Source organism: Salvelinus namaycush, chromosome 19 (genome assembly GCF_016432855.1).
Source record: "Salvelinus namaycush isolate Seneca chromosome 19, SaNama_1.0, whole genome shotgun sequence".
Taxonomy (NCBI): domain Eukaryota; kingdom Metazoa; phylum Chordata; class Actinopteri; order Salmoniformes; family Salmonidae; genus Salvelinus; species Salvelinus namaycush.
This window is the reverse complement of record NC_052325.1, coordinates 45,868,830-45,885,838: the sequence shown is the minus strand read 5'-3', so window position 1 is coordinate 45,885,838 and position 17,009 is coordinate 45,868,830. Positions and strand designations below refer to the sequence as shown.

General features: G+C 42.5%; 1 protein-coding gene across 2 annotated transcripts in view; it reads right to left on the bottom strand.

The window, feature by feature from the left end:
• tbc1d4 (TBC1 domain family, member 4) overlaps nucleotides 1-17,009 on the bottom strand; it is a 132,645-nt gene that overhangs the window by 24,747 nt on the left and 90,889 nt on the right. For both annotated transcript variants that reach the window (XM_039015080.1, XM_039015082.1), the window contains 2 exons: nucleotides 15,273-15,421; nucleotides 12,207-12,419 (listed from right to left, as the gene is read on the bottom strand). In XM_039015080.1, the coding sequence (XP_038871008.1) occupies nucleotides 12,207-12,419; nucleotides 15,273-15,421 (362 nt within the window). The remainder of the gene's footprint in view (nucleotides 1-12,206; nucleotides 12,420-15,272; nucleotides 15,422-17,009) is intronic.

Sequence of the window (17,009 nt, the reverse complement as noted above, 5' to 3'; positions counted from 1 at the left end):
GTCTGAGGATCTCATCTCGGTACCTAATGGCAGTCAGGCTACCTCTGGCGAGCACATGGAGGGCTGTGCGGCCCCCCAAAGAAATGCCACCCCACACCATGACTGACCCACCGCCAAACCGGTCATGCTGGAGGATGTTGCAGGCAGCAGAACGTTCTCCACGGCATCTCCAGACTCTGTCACGTCTGTCACATGTGCTCAGTGTGAACCTGCTTTCATCTGTGAAGAGCACAGGGCGCCAGTGGCGAATTTGCCAATCTTGGTGTTCTCTGGCAAATGCCAAACGTCCTGCACGGTGTTGGGCTGTAAGCACAACCCCCACCTGTGGACGTCGGGCCCTCATACCACCCTCATGGAGTCTGTTTCTGACCGTTTGAGCAGACACATGCACATTTGTGGCCTGCTGGAGGTAATTTTGCAGGGCTCTGGCAATGCTCCTCCTGCTCCTCCTTGCACAAAGGCGGAGATAGCGGTCCTGCTGCTGGGTTGTTGCCCTCCTACGGCCTCCTCCACGTCTCCTGATGTACTGGCCTGTCTCCTGGTAGCGCCTCCATGCTCTGGACACTACGCTGACAGACACAGCAAACCTTCTTGTCACAGCTCGCATTGATGTGCCATCCTGGATGAGCTGCACTACCTTGTGTGAGTTGTAGACTCCGTCTCATGCTACCACTAGAGTGAAAGCACCGCCAGCATTCAAAAGTGACCAAAACATCAGCCAGGAAGCATAGGAACTGAGAAGTGGTCTGTGGTCACCACCTGCAGAACCACTCCTTTATTGGGGGTGTCTTGCTAATTGCCTATAATTTCCACCTGTTGTCTATTCCATTTGCACAACAGCATGTGAAATTTATTGTCAATCAGTGTTGCTTCCTAAGTGGACAGTTTGATTTCACAGAAGTGTGATTGACTTGGAGTTACATTGTGTTGTTTAAGTGTTCCCTTTATTTTTGAGCAGTGTATTTAGTGTTAGCGATCTAGCTAATGTGTTTGGAGATTTCCACTTCCTCAATTGGTGAATTAGCCCCAAAATAAATTATGCCTTGATATTAGTGCACATAAAGATGTAAACACATATCTCTTTTGAACAACAAAATTTGAAAAATGCTGGAGCCCTATTTTAACAGTAAAATATAACAATAATACCCTATTGTCAACGCACAATTCATGACAATCACTGGATTAAGTTGCCTATCAAAATATCTTGAATCATGCATTCCTGCTTGGACATGTTAGAATCTAGATGAAACAACATATTTCTTAAATAGTCTACCACCTCAATAGTCTTACACAGTTTAAAGCACTGTAAATGATTTTATAGGGTGATTCGTGGTTTTTTCTATTGCGTGGGAAAAAATATATGTATTTTGTATCTGCTGTGTTATTCTGCCAATTTGGCTGTTGGGAAAAAAATCATGCGGACGGATGTTATGCCGAACATTATGTTGGTAGGACAAGGCTACATGTATGTTTGTGCTTATGGAAGTCAGTGATTTATGTTTACTACAGGTTAATGAGGCAATACAAATGTTCTGTGACTAAAATGGCACACTGTTTTAATCATTTTGACAATAACTAGAGAGTCATTTGGCAGTTTTATGTGGTAATAGTGCGGTGATTGGTCAAATTTGCAAGCCCTCTCTTGAAATGCAGGACATTGTTGATTTTGCCAAATTTTGGGCGATCGCAGAATCAAAAAATTCTTGAGGGACTGCTTCTAGCACATCAGAAGGTCATTATTTTGAATGTATATGGTATGAAGTGCCTAGGGGCCGAGCGATTGTTTTGTTTCTGGATGGTGTAAAAGTGTTAATTCACAGTTAAATGTGTGTATTCCATCCAGACATTCTACAAATAGTTGTGTTCCAGAATCACAAACAGAAGTGAGACGCAAGCGAGAGATTTGTGACCCTCCCAAAATAAACAGGAGACAGAAACAACAGCTTGACAGGAGCTTTGGTGTTTTTATACATAGCCTATCTATCTCAGATATCAAACTAATGCTAACTATATCCCATCAGACATCACTCTAGCTATCGCCTTGGATATCCAACTCCAGCTAAAACTAACTATGCTTACTACCCTATATGTGACCCGATTCAAGAAACTAGGCGTATGTCGCAAGTCATGACTTCACAGCAGAGCCACTTGAAAAGTTTATCGATGATGCAGATGTAAAACCTGAGGACCCATGCCAAATCTTTTCAGACTCCTGAGGGGGAATAGGTTTTGTTGTGCCCTCTTCACGACTGTCTTGGTGTGCTTGGACCATGATAGTTTGTTGGTGATGTGGACGCTAAGGAACTTAGCTCTCAACCTGCTCCACTACAGCCCCGTCGATGAGAATGGGGGCGTGCTTGGTCCTCCTTTTCCTGTAGTTCACAAACATCTCCTTTTGTCTTGATCACGTTGAGGGAGAAGTTGTTGTCCTTGCACCACACGGTCAGGTCTCCGACCTCCTCCCTATAGGCTGTTTCATCGTTGTCTGTGATCAGGCCTACCACTGTTGTGTCATCGGCAAACTTAATGATGGTGTTGGAGTCGTGCCTGGCTGTGCAGTCATGACTGAACAGGGAGTATAGGACGGGACTGAGCTTGCACCCGAGGGGCCCACGTGTTGAGGATCAGCGTGACGGATGTGTTGCTACCTACCCTTACCACCTGGGGGCGGCCCGTCAGGAAGTCCAGGATCCAGTTGCAGAGGGAGGTGTTTAGTCCCATGGCACTATGGTGTTGAACACTGAGCTGTAGTCAATGAATAGCATTCTCACATAGGTGTTCCTTTTGTCCAGGTGTGAAAGGGCAGTGTGGAGTGCAATAGAGATTGCATCATCTGTGGATCTGTTGGGGCAGTATGCTAATTGGAGTGGGTCTAGGGTTTCTGGGATAATGGTGTTGATGTGAGCCATGACTAGCCTTTTAAAGCATTTCATTGCTACAGATGTGAGTACTACGGGTCGGTAGTCATTTAGGAAGGTTACATTGGTGTTCTTGGGCACAGGGACTATGGTGGTCTGCTTGAAACATGTTGGTATTCCACACTCAGACAGGGAGAGGTTGAAAATATCAGTGAAGACACTTGCCAGTTGGTCAGCGCATGCTCGGAGTACACGTCCTGGTAATCCATCTGTTGATCTGTTTAAAGGTCTTGCTCACATCGGCTACGGAGAGCGTGATCACACAGTTGTCCGGAACAGCTGGTGCTCTCATGCATGCTTCAGTGTTGCTTGCCTCGAAGCGAGCATAAAAAGGCATTTAGCCTGTCACATCCGACGAGCGTCGGAGCCGGTGTAGATGATTCATTCTTAGTCCTGTATTGACGCTTTGCCTGTTTGATAGTTCGTCGGAGGGCATAGCGGGATTTTTTATAAGCTTCCGGGTTAGAATCCCGCTCCTTGAAAGCGGCAGCTCTACCTTTTAGCTCAGTGCGGATGTTGCCTGCAATCCATGGCTTCTGGTTGGGGACGATGTCATCGATGCACTTATTGATGAAGCCAGTGAACGATGTGGTGTATACCTCAATGCCATCGGAAGAATCCCGGAACATATTCCAGTCTGTGCTAGCAAAACAGTCCTGTAGTTTAGCATCTGCTTCATCTGACCACTTTTTTATAGACTGAGTCACTGGTGCTTTCTGCTTAAATTCTTTCTTGGAGGCAGGAATCAGGAGGATATTTTTATGGTCAGATTTGTCAAATAGGAGGGCGAGGGAGAGCTTTGTACACGTCTCTGTGTGTGGAGTAAAGGTGGTCTCGAGTTTTTTTCCCTCTGGTTGCACATTTAACATGCTGATAGAAATTAGGTAAAACTGATTTAAGTCTCCCTGCATTAAAATCCCCGGCCACTACGAGCTCCGCCTCTGGATTAGCGTTTCCCTGTTTGCTTATGGCGGTATACAGCTCATTGAGTGCGGTTTTAGTGCCAGCATCGGTCTGTGGTGGTATGTAGACAGCTATGAAAAATATAGATGATAACTCTCTGGATAGATAGTGTGGTCTACAGCTTATCATGAGATACTATACCTCAGGCGAGCAATACTTTGAGACTTCCTTAGATATCGTGTGCCAGCTGTTGTTTACAAATATACATAGGCCGCCACCCCATGTCTTACCAGAGGCTGCTGTTCTATCCTGCCGATAGAGTGTATCTCCCACCAGCTGTATGTTATTAATGTCGTTGTTCAGCCACGACTTGGTGAAACAGAAGATATTATAGTTTTTAATGTCCTGTTGGTAGGAAAAGCGTGCTTTCAGTTTATCCCATTTATTTTCCAGCGATTGAATGTTGGCTAACAGTACGAATGGCAAAGGCAGATTAGCCACTCCTGATCCTCACCAGGCACCCTGATCTCTTTCTGCGAAATCTCTGTTTCTTTCTCCAGCGAATGACGGGGATGAGGGCCTGTTCGGGTGTTTGGAGTATATACTTCCCGTCCGACTCATTAAAGAAAATGATGCGTTCAATTCGAGGTGAGGAATCGCTGTTCTGATGTCCAGAAGCTCTTTTCGGTCATATGAGACGGTAGCAGCAACATTATGTACAAAATAAGTTACAAACAATGCAAAAAACAAACAAAATAGCACAGTTGGTTAAGAGCCAATAAAACAGCAGCCTTCCTCTCCTCATCTTTCATATGCCTTCTCGAACATGTGAACTCTCATGCGCCTTATTAACAAACTTTTATGCCATCTGTAAACATGAATAAAGATGTTAAATGAAGAGGCTAAGAATAAGACAGGAACCTTCCCGCTAGCCATGATTGGCTGAGATAATGAGTGGGCTGGACATGCTGAGAGATGATTTTCAGATTGTTCTGCGGTGTAGCCTCTTGTGTCTATAACATGAGCTGCTCGTTATGCGTAGATAATCCTTTCTACTGCAGTTTTTTCTGAAGATATAGTGTTAGCCATGGAGAACTGCAAATATGTTGCTACTGCTCTCAATAACATTGCTGCCCTGAATATATCAGGTGATATCGACAAAGGTCAGTGGGAAAAAGTTGTGATGGACTACTTTCTGGAGGACGATATTGCCTCTCTGACTCAAACTGAATCAGACGATGAGAAAATCCATGATTTAGGTAAAACCATTTTCATTGAAGAAGACATTGTTGAGTCTTCTGATGACGGTGATGGGGAAGAAACGGCGATCAACAGTGTTGTTGTCACGGAAGAAGTTAACCGAGTTTTGAAATCAGTGGAACACAACGGGCCAAACAAGCTGTACAAACAAAACGGAAAAGAAACAGGATGTCTTATTTAATGAAAGGGGTTGCAGTCTGCCGTGAAGCGTTCATCCACGTATACGGATAAGAATCTAGCTACAGTTTCAGATATTATACGTTTCTAATTTTGTCAGAAAGTTGTTTTCATTGCAAGTTAAGGTTTGCTGTTAGCTAGCCAGCTGAGGTTAGATGGCTGGCTTGCTGTTAGCTAGCCAGCTGAGGTTAGATGGCTGGCTTGCTGTTAACTAGCCACCTGAGGTTAGATGGCTGGCTTGCTGTTAGCTAGCCACCTGAGGTTAGATGGCTGGCTTGCTGTTAGCTAGCCACCTGAGGTTAGATGGCTGGCTTGCTGTTAGCTAGCCACCTGAGGTTAGATGGCTGGCTTGCTGTTAGCTAGCCACCTGAGGTTAGATGGCTGGCTTGCTGTTAGCTAGCCACCTGAGGTTAGATGGCTGGCTTGCTGTTAGCTAGCCACCTGAGGTTAGATGGCTGGCTTGCTGTTAGCTAGCCAGCTGAGGTTAGATGGCTGGCTTGCTGTTAGCTAGCCACCTGAGGTTAGATGGCTGGCTTGCTGTTAGCTAGCCACCTGAGGTTAGATGGCTGGCTTGCTGTTAGCTAGCCACCTGAGGTTAGATGGCTGGCTTGCTGTTAGCTAGCCAGCTGAGGTTAGATGGCTGGCTTGCTGTTAGCTAGCCAGCTGAGGTTAGATGGCTGGCTTGCTGTTAGCTAGCCAGCTGAGGTTAGATGGCTGGCTTGCTAGCTAACGTTAACATTGAACCTAACTTATTTGGTTAACTTTAGCTATGACAATCGGTTTGTATTGCTAGTAACATTACTCTATGGATTGGGATTATAGTTCATTTTTTAGCAAGCTAACGTTAACGTGACATGTCTAAACAAAACACCCCAAGTTAAAGCTTGCTGTTAGCTAGCTAACGTTAGCTGAGGTTAGATGGCTGGCTTGCTAGCTAACATTAATTTAGGTGTATGAATTGTGTGTAACGTTAGTGATGTTTCTCAGAATGCCATTTCGAATGGCTAGTTATAGCCTAATGTTAGCTATCGGTTTGTATTGCTAGTTAAAGCTTGCTGTTAGCTAGCCAGCTGACGTTAGATGGCATAGATTATGTGTATTAAGTGTGTGTACTGATGTTATCTCAGAATGCCATTTCACATCTATTGTATAATAATGCTAAAATACTTGTATCTGTCTTTCAGCATGAGTAAAACACGCCTGACTCTCCTCCACCAGTCATACAAGGAGAATGGTCTAACGCCTCCCATCAAAAAGAGAGCCGGTCCAAGCAAGCAAAGGCAGCAGCGCAGTCATCAACTACATGTACCATTTCTTCACCAACTACGGAGTTGGGGAAACACGTGTGGACCTGAATTGTGATAACTGCAGTGGCTAAAACAGCGCTTCAGAATGACCAGAGTGAACACTTTGTCTGAGATTGCTAGTGCTGTGAAGGACAGCACTGTGACAGGGGTCAACATCCCACAGCTGGTTGGACTGGAGGATGGTACGGTGCTGGTGGAAAGCTATAGCTGGCAACAACACCTGAGGCCGTACTTCAGGGCTGCCACAGATCAAGCAGTACCAGCACTTCAGGTGAAAATCATTTTCATTGCATGAGGTTATTCTTCTTATCTAAACTTGGGAGGTGAATTGATGTTGTGCAGGGTTGTAATGTCTTCTGATTTTTTGTTGTTATTCCCTGTTCTACAGCTTCGATGCTCTGGAGCCTGGTGTTGTTGTCGCTAAGGAGCGTTCAGACTCAGTCAGGACCAGGTTTCAGCTTCTGCGCAACGCTGACATCCTTCCTCCCAGAAGGTCTGCCTGTAAAAGCACCACCTGGACTGGACACAGCTAGACAAACGTATCTTTTTGAGAAGATCAGGGAGTTTTGCGACGAAGAGGCTATGGACATCATATGCCCTGCAACAAAGTCAAGGGTAGGATAAAAACAGGCACTCCGAATATAGATTCCCTTGTTCATCCGTGGTTCAGATGGACCAGTCATCAGCACTGTCTGCAGTGCCTCTATTCAAATGACTCTCTCCTAACACACGTTGCTGCTACTATTTTTTTTATCCTGCTGCTCACCCACTTTACCCCTGATTGTATTATAACTACCTTGTCTATCGCTGATATCGTTATTTATATTGTTCTGTATATACTGTATATTATTGTATTTTGACAGTATCTATTTCTGATATTGCTACTATGCAAGTAACCATTTGGCTGTACCGTTTACACCTTCTGTAGAGACCTACCAATTTTAGTCTTAATCTTTACTACACTACTCACTGTTTAGCACATGACCTCACATGAGTCTCTACTTTTATCCAAAACCCAATTTCAAATTTTGCTACGTAGGACCGAATACAGATGGTAGGTCACATATACAGTGCATTCAGAAAGTATTCAGACCCCTTGACTTTTTCACATTTTGTTATGTTATAGCCTTATTCCAAAACAAATATTTTTTTCTCATCAATCTACACACAATAGATAATAATGAGAAAGCAAAAACATGTTTGTAGACATTTTTTTTTACCTTTATTTAAAAAAATAAGTATTCAGTACTTTGTTGAAGCACCTTTGGCAGCGATTACAGCCTCAAGTCATATTGGGTATGACGCCACAAGCTTGGCACACCTGCATTTGGGGAGTTTCTCCCATTTCTTCAGATCCTCTCGAACTCTGTCAAGTTGGATGGGGGGCTGTGCTGCACAGATATTTTCAGGTCAACTCAGGGACATTTAGAGACTTTTCCCGAAGCCACTCCTGCGTTGTGTTGGCTGTGTGCTTAGGGTCGTTGTCCTGTTGGAAGGTGAACCTTCGCCTCAGTCTGAGGTCCTGAGTGTTCTGGAGCAGGTTTTCATCAAGGATCTCTCTGTACTTTGCTCCATTCATCTTTCCCTCGATCCTAACTAGTCTCCCAGTCCCTGCCGCTGAAAAACGTCCTGACAGCATGATGCTGCCACCACCATGCTTCACTGTAGGGATTGTGCCAGGTTTCCTCCAGACGTGACGCTTGGCATTCAGGCCAAAGAGTTCAATCTTCGTTTCATCAGACCAGAGAATCTGGCCATCCTACCATAAAGGCCTGATTGGTAGAGTGCTGCAGATATGGTTGTCCTTTTTAAAAGGTTCTTCCATCTCCACAGAAGAACTCTGGAACTCTGTCAGAGTGACCATTGGGTTCTTGTGCACCTCCCTGACCAAGGCCCTTCTCTCCCCTGATTGCTCAGTTTGGCTGGGCGGCCAGCTCTAGGAAGAGTCTTGGTGGTTCCAAACTTCTTCCATTTAAGAATGATGGAGGCCACCATGTTCTTGGGGACCTTCAAAGCTGAAGAAATGTGTTGTTACCCGTACGCAGATCTGTGCCTCGTCACAATCCTGCCTCAAAGCTCTATGGACAATTCCTTCGACCTAATGGCTTGGTTTTTTCTCTGACATGTACTGTCAATGGTGGGACCTTATACAGACAGGTGTGTGCCTTTCCAAATCATGTCCAATAAATTCAATTTACCACATATGGATTCCAATCAAGTTGTACAAACATCTCAAGGATGATCAATCTGTTTTTATTTTTAATACATTTGCAAAAAATTCAAAAACACTTTTTTTTCTCGCTTTTTCATTATTGAGTATTGTGTGTAGATGGATGAGGAAAATATTTTATTTAATCCATTTTAGAATAAGGCTGTACCGTAACAAAATGTGGAAAAGGTCAAGGGGTCTGAATACTTTCCGAATGCACTGTACCTTTAGATATCTAACTTTAGCTAATGCTAACAACAGTGTCTTCAGAAAATACCCCTCGATTTATTCCAAAAAATGTCACTCATCTACATACAATACTACGGAAAAATATTTGGGCCAATTGAAAATTAAAAAATATAAAGAGTGACAGGTGGTGGATTTTTTCTTTTGCACAAAAGTACTTTCAAAAAATGGAAAAATATTGTATAATAATAGTGAATACATCTAAACTATGAAATAACACATATGGAATCATGTAGTAACCCAAAAATAGTGTTAAACAAATAAAAATATATTTTACATTTGAGATTTTTCAAATAGCCACCATTTGCCTTGATGACAGCTTTGCACACTCTTGGCATTCTCTCAAACAGCTTCATGAGGTAGTCATCTGGAATGCGTTTCAATTAACAGATGTGCCTTCTTAAAAGTTATGATGTAGAATTTCTTTCCTTCTTAATGCGTTTCAGCCAATCAGTTGTGTTGTGACAAGGTAAGGGTGGTATACAGAAGATAGCCCTATTTGGTAAAAGACCAAGTCTATATTATGGCAAGAACAGCTCAAATAAGCAAAGAGAAACGACAGTCGATACGGAAAATGTAAGAACTTTGAAAGTTTCTTCAAGAACAGTCGCAAAAACCACCAAGTGTTATGATGAAACTGGCTATCATAAGGACAACCACAGGAATGGAAGACCCAGAGTTACCTCTTCTGCAGAGGATAAGTTCATTAGTTACCAGCCTCAGAAATTGCAGCCCAAATAAATGCTTCACAGAGATCAAGTAACAGACACATCTCAACATCAACTGTTCAGAGGAGACTGTGTGAATCAGGCCATCATGATCGAATTTCTGCAAAGAAACCACTACTAAAGGACACCAATAAGAAGAAGACACTTGCTTGGTCCAAGAAACACGAGCAATGGACATTAGCCTGGTGGAAATTTGTACTTTGGTCTGGAGATTTTTGGTTCCAACCCCTGTGTCTTTGTGAAACGCGGTGTGGGTGAATGGATGATCTCCGCATGTTATGGTGTGCTTTGCTGGTGACACTGTCTGTGATTTATTTCGATTTCAAGGCACATTTAACAAGCATGGCTACCACAGCATTCTGCAGCGATACACCATCCCATCTGGTTTGGGCTTAGTGGGAATATCATTTGTTTTTCAACAGGACAATGACCCAACTAGAGGTCGACCGATTACAATTTTTCAACGCCGATACCGATTATTGGAGGACCAAAAAAGCCGATACCGATTAAATCGGCCAATTTTTAAATATATATACAGTTGAAGTAGGAAGGTTGCATACACCGTAGCCAAATACATTTAAACTCAGTTTTTCACAATTTCTGACATTTAATCCTAGTAAAAATTCCCTGTCTTAGGTCAGTAAGGACAACCACTTTATTTTAAGAATGTGAAATGTCAGAATAATAGTAGAGAGAATAATTTAATTCAGCTTTTATTTATTTCATTTCATTCCCAGTGGGTCAGAAGTTTACATACACTCAATTAGTATTTGGTAGCATTGCCTTTACATTGTTTAACATGGGTCAAAGGTTTCAAGTAGCCTTCCACAATCTTCCCACAGTAAGTTGGGTGAATTTTGGCCCATTCCTCCTGACAGAGCTGGTGTAACTGAGCCAGGTTTGTAGGGCTCCTCGCTCGCATACACTTTTTCAGTTCTGCCCACAAATTTTCTATAGGATTGAGGTCAGGGCTTTGTGACGGCCACTCCAATACCTTGACTTTGTAGTACTTAAGCCATTTTGCCAGTATGTTTAGGGTCATTGTCCATTTGGAAGACCCATTTGCTTTAACCTCCTGACTGATGTCTTGAGATGTTGCTTCAATATATCCACATAATTTCCCTTCCTCATAATGTCATCTATTTTGTGAAGTGCACCAGTCCCTTCTGTAGGAAAGCACCCCCACAACATGATGCTGCCACCCCCGTGCTTCACGGTTGAGATGGTGTCCTTCGGCTTGCAAGCCTCCCCCTTTTTCCTCCAAACATAACGATGGTCATTATGACCAAACAGTTCTATTTTTGTTTCATCAGACCAGAGGACATTTCTCCAAAAAGTACAATCTTTGTTGCAAACCATAGTCTGGCTTTTTTATGGCAGTTTTGGAGCAGTGGCTTCTGCCTTGCTGAACGGCCTTTCAGGTTATGTCAATATAGGACTTGTTTTACTGTGGATATAGATACTTTTGTACCTGTTTCCTCCAGCATCTTCACAAGGTCCTTTGCTGTTGTTCTGGGATTGATTTGCACTTTTCGCACCGAAGTTTGTTCATCTCTAGGAGACAGAACGCGTCTCCTTCCTGAGAGGTATGACGGCTGCGTGGTCCCATGGTGTTTATACTTGCTTACTATTGTTTGTACAGATGAACGTGGTACCTTCAGGCGTTTGGAAATTGCTCCCAAGGATGAACCAGACTTGTGGAGGTCTACAATTTATTTTCCGAGGTCTTGGCTGATTTCTTTTGATTTTCATATGATGTCAAGCAAAGAGGCACTGCGTTTCAAGTTAGGCATTGAAATACATCCACAGGTACACCTCCAATTGACTCAAATGATGTCAATTAGGCTATCAGAAGCTTCTAAAGCCATGAGATACATTTCTGGGATTTTCCAAGCTGTTTAAAGGCACAGTCAACTGTGTATGTAAACTTCTGACCCACTGGAATTGTGATACAGTGAATTATAAGTGAAATAATCTGTCTGTAAACAATTGTTGGAAAAATGACTTGTGTCATGCACAAAGTAGATGTCCTAACCGACTTTACAAAACTATATTTTGTTAACAAGTAATTTGTGGATTGGTTGAACGAGTTTTAATGACTCCAACCTAAGTGTATATAAACTTCCGACTTCAACTGTATATCCTTTCAGATATCTAATGTAACTCTAGCTATTATCCTCTCAGATATCATACTCTGGCTTACGATAACTATGTTCTCTCATATCTAATTCTGGCTAATGCCAATACCAACTTTTTTCATGTCCTGAAATTGTTCAAATGCTATTTTAGGCTTAAAGATTAGATTCAGGGTTTGGGTTAAGGGTTAGGAAAAATAGGATTTTGAATGGGAATAAATGTGTGTGTGTGACAGGGGGTTGGGTACATGTGTAAGCAAAGAGACAAGTTTCCTTTGTCTCTGCATAATAGATGACTAAAGCTCCATTCTATTCTCACTCACCCTCCAGTCTCTGGTTCTCCTTCTCCATGCGTAGCAGCAGTATCTGCTGGTGGATCGCCGTCTTCCATAGGGCCCGGTAGTGCACCGCCGTCCTCTTGGGCCTCTTCCCAGTGAAGGGGTCGCCCGAGGTGGGCAGTAGGCTGGCCAGGGGGTCCAGACTTGGGTCGAAGGTGCGGGGGGAGAGGGGCAGCAGGTCCATCACATCACAGTGGTCTGAGAGACAACACATCCAAATAATTTTTAGGGGGTTGTAAGTAGGGCTGTGGCAGTCACGAAATGTAATCAGCTGGTGATTGTCAAGCAAATAACTGTCGGTCTCACGGTAATTGACCGTTAATTAACATACTTTTTTTTTTTTTTATCTCCTTGCTTCCACACATAGCCTACAAGCCACTGATGCATACCTTTGGAACATCTACATTTTAAAAAGTCTAATAAATCCATGTAATATAGCCTACGGCATCACAATAAATACATTATTCATTTTAGACAGGTCTAAAGAAACATGATATGAAGAAAATGTAGTCCATTTCTGAAGAACAGAACATCATACTCTGAGTTGTCCTGGTGTTAGGCCGTGATCTGGCTATGCCATATGGCTGTGGGCTACACTAGTTCATTTAGTAGACAAGACTTGCTTAGAATACCGTGGCATTATTTTATAGTATGAAGAATACAATTGAATAAAGCTGAATAAAATAGAAAGGATATTTGAGGGAGTGTGCACACGCGGTTATTCTGTGTTGAGCGGTTAACAAAGAAATAGCTATTCCTATATGCTTAATTTAGAGTTATTCATGTAACTTTAGTTGTTCTACAAACATTGGGCTATATGTTTGGATTTTTAATACTTTGTAAAGGCGCATGATGCGACTAATGACGACTAAAAAAGTTGCATGAGCTCTGCTTTGTTTTTTGCCCAGGCTGTACACACTACATCAGTCACTCATTCACAATTTGAAAAGCACTTGATAATGGCTAGAATTTCACAGCGGCATCCCCTTTGTGTGGCCGTAGTGCACCATAAAAATGTCATGCTTTTGCAGCCAGTAGCCGTTGTGCCCTTCTCCCTGAGTGCTGCCTGCTCCAAATCACATCACAATCACGTGATTGGGTCTTTCTCACAGGCTACAAGTGAAGACAGAACACATCTGGGATGCAACTGCGTGCGTCCTTATTTCCGAGGTGCATATAGAAGATATTGGAAGAACTGTCCACGTTTACTTTTCATCAGCCAACAAGATGAGTAGACCTAAAGAAAAGCAAAAGCACTAGCCTATGTCAATCTACTATCTCCATTAGTACAAAAGTCAATCTATTCTATTCTCGGCGAGAAATAAATATTCCAAACATAGTCTGGGCCAGTTGTGGGATGCGATAGATCCCAAATTTATACGACCACTAGCTTCAAAAACACTTTTTTATGCAATGTGGCTGATGCAACAGATCAGAACGTTTGGCTTAAAATGAACTATTAGGATTTTCTTCACATTATAAGTGCAGCAATGCACACGTGGTAGTAGGCTATAAGCACGTATGTTCCAATAGCAGGAAAACACTATTATCAAAAGTGACCGCAAATGTGATTATGCATGTAATGGTTTTATTATAAAAGATGCATTTTTATGGTGAAAATTATCTTACGAAATGTGAAACTCACACGCTGCTTATGTATTCCAGTTAGGTTCTACACTCCTTGTAAAGCAGATTAATTTGCTTAATTTTAAGAAGTTATTTGGCCACTTTAGTTGTGATACAAACCTATAGGCCTATGGGTTAGGCTACATGAGGTGTGCGACTATGACAAAAAAATAAGCTTTGTTTCTTATGCTGGGCATCATTCATAAGTGTTGATATATAATTCACAAGTGATAGGCTAATATTGTCACCCATCAGACTATTCTTGATTTAATCTTATCTTTACATATACTAACTAATATATGTGTGAAATTTGTTTTGATTTTTAGAATGCACCATTATCATGCACCTGTATTGAAACAGGGGCATGCAGGAAAAAATACATGTCATCTATGCACTTAAATGGAGGATGCTTTTCCCGTGGTTCATTTTCATGCCAGCCAGGTAGGCTATACTCCTGTTGTAAATATAAGCAATGTGCTTAATATTAGGAAAGTTAGGAAATACATTTAGTAGGCCTAGCCTATAGAAAGCTGATGGGATCCTCCTCTTTTTAGTAGAGGCCATCACTGTTTTCTCGCGCAATTTCAAAGCCTATAGAAATGTTGCGCAACATGAGCTCGTGGGCTCTCATGACGTGTTTGATTAGATTTTCGATTACATTTTCATTGATGTCAGAGTGATTTGAGGGACAATAGCGTGCGGATTACCAGGCAGTTAGCAAGTCTGGTAGGCTACTAATGACCACCAGCATCAGAGCTTGGAGAATCGCCTAATAACCGTGACTAAATGGTCACGTGGAATTTGACTGCCTTCATGACTCGTGACCACCCTAGTGGCGGTAATACGGTCACCGCAACAGCCCTAGTTGTAAGTTGGTCTCTTGCAGGCATGGTGTTTTAGTGTTTGAGAGGACACAAGAGTTCAAGGATATATATGCTAATCATCACAATGTTTCATCACAAATTCATTATACATTACAACTTTGCTGACTATATTGCAAGCCTATTGTAATTCTGTACTAAAAGTACTGTAAGCGGGAATGCATTGTATTGGGTATTGTAATCTGATTATGCCGTTCTTAATTGCCCGATGGGAAAAATACATTTGGACTGAATTGAGTTTTATTGAATTGTACCAGTGTCTTATGGATGGTTTGTAATTACAAACCATCTGTGCTTGAGATGGGGAGCTACACTGGGGCTTCGGAAAAACAGTCTATTTTTACGATACACTTTTGCCAGCGTGAGAAACTTTATTAAGTGTTCTCGGGCGTGAAAATAGAATTTAACTAAATTTTACACTGAGCAGCGCCAGCCTCTCGCGGAGCCGTGCTGCTTGTGCCTAGGTTTCATTGAAATAATATAGCAGCGTCTCACACTGCAAAAATTACTTGTCCAGTGTAGCAGGCCTGTTACACACACACACCTGGGTGCTGCATGGATGTGGGCTTGTTCATGGGCGAGGCAACCCGCAGGAAGATCTTCTGTCTCCAGGACACTTTGCGGAGGTTGAGGGGTGCACTCACACTGTCACTGCTGCATCCAGATAGGGTCCTCTTCCTGCCCTCCCCATTACTGATGGGCAAGGGAAAAGGATAAAGAGGGAGGCGGGGGGGTTGAGAGAGAGAGAGAAGAGGGGAGAGAGAGCAAGAGAGGGAAAAGGAGGGAGAGGGAGCGAGAGAGAGAAAGAGAAGAGGGCATGTCAAAAATACAAAGGCACGTAAACAAACACCCACACACAGATAGTAGTATACACACACACACACCTAACACTGAGACAGACAGATGCTAATCAACAGAATCTCCCGGTTAGTACTGCAGAAGGGTGTGTGATTAAACCACCAAGACAAACCAAAAAGGAACACTTCTCACAACAAACAAAACATTGATTCAAGACTGATTCACACATACATATTGATTAATAAAGCAGAAATTAGTACAGTTGATCCATAATTAGTACATATAACGAGAGCAAACATCAAGACACAGATGCAGCCACTGTTACATGGATGTTTGGATCATTTCCTTGGGAAAGAAGAAGTTGCGTTTGATGGGAGAGAGGAGAATAGGGAAAGGAAGCTGATTGATCTATTTCAAGACTATGATTCCGTCTGAAATGGCACCTTATTGTGCAAAAGTAGTGCAATATATAGCAAATAGGGTTCTATTTCGGACACACCCTGTTTCTCAATTGTTTCTCACACCAAAGGTTAAAGCCACACTCTGTAACATGTGCCTACCATCAAAGAGTGGGCCACCGACAAGATAAACTGTCTTTAAATGTCAAAGAAATGTAGACATGACTTGAAAACGTATGCAGTTAACACTAGACAATACATTTCAAAATATGTAACCTTGCGTAACCCTGGATCAGATGACAACTGGTACTCGGATTAACAAAATACTGTCTAGTCATGAGGCGCTTACTTCACTGCTCAAGAGACCCGAGTAGAGAATAACAGGAAGCGACCTCAGAGCGAGGTCAGGGCTACGGGGATACTGTTGCTGAGACGGTGGCGGTGCCCCCACATCCTATAACAGTGTTGCATAATTTTGGGAGGTGGTTCGATTTGAGATTGTAGCGCAGCTCTGGTTTCCATGTGGTCAGGAAGTGAAAAAACTCCCCATTCCTTAATGATTACAAGCATACCCATAACATGATGCAGCCAACACTATGCTTGAAAATATGAGAGTATGAGAGTGGTACTCAGTAATATGTTGTATTGGATTTGGCCCAAACATAACACTTTGTATTCAGGACACATAGTTCATTTCATTGCCACCTTTTTTGCAGTATTACCTTAGTGACTTCAAATCAAATTGTATTTGTCACATGTGCCGAATACAACAGGTGTAGACCTTATTGTGAAATGCTTACTTGCAAGCCCTTAACCAACAGTGCAGTTAAAAAAAAAAAAGTTAAAAAAATTAAGTTACATTTTTTTAAGTGTGACAATAAAATAACAATAACGAGGCTATTTACAGGGATTCCCGGTACCGAGTCAATGTGCGAGGGTACAGGTTAGTCGAGGTAATTGAGGTAATATGTACATATAGATAGGGGTAAAGTCACTATGCATAGATAATAAACAGCGAGTAGCAGCAACGTAAAAAGGGGGTGGGTCAATGCAAATATTCCCGAGTAGCCATATGATTAGCTGTT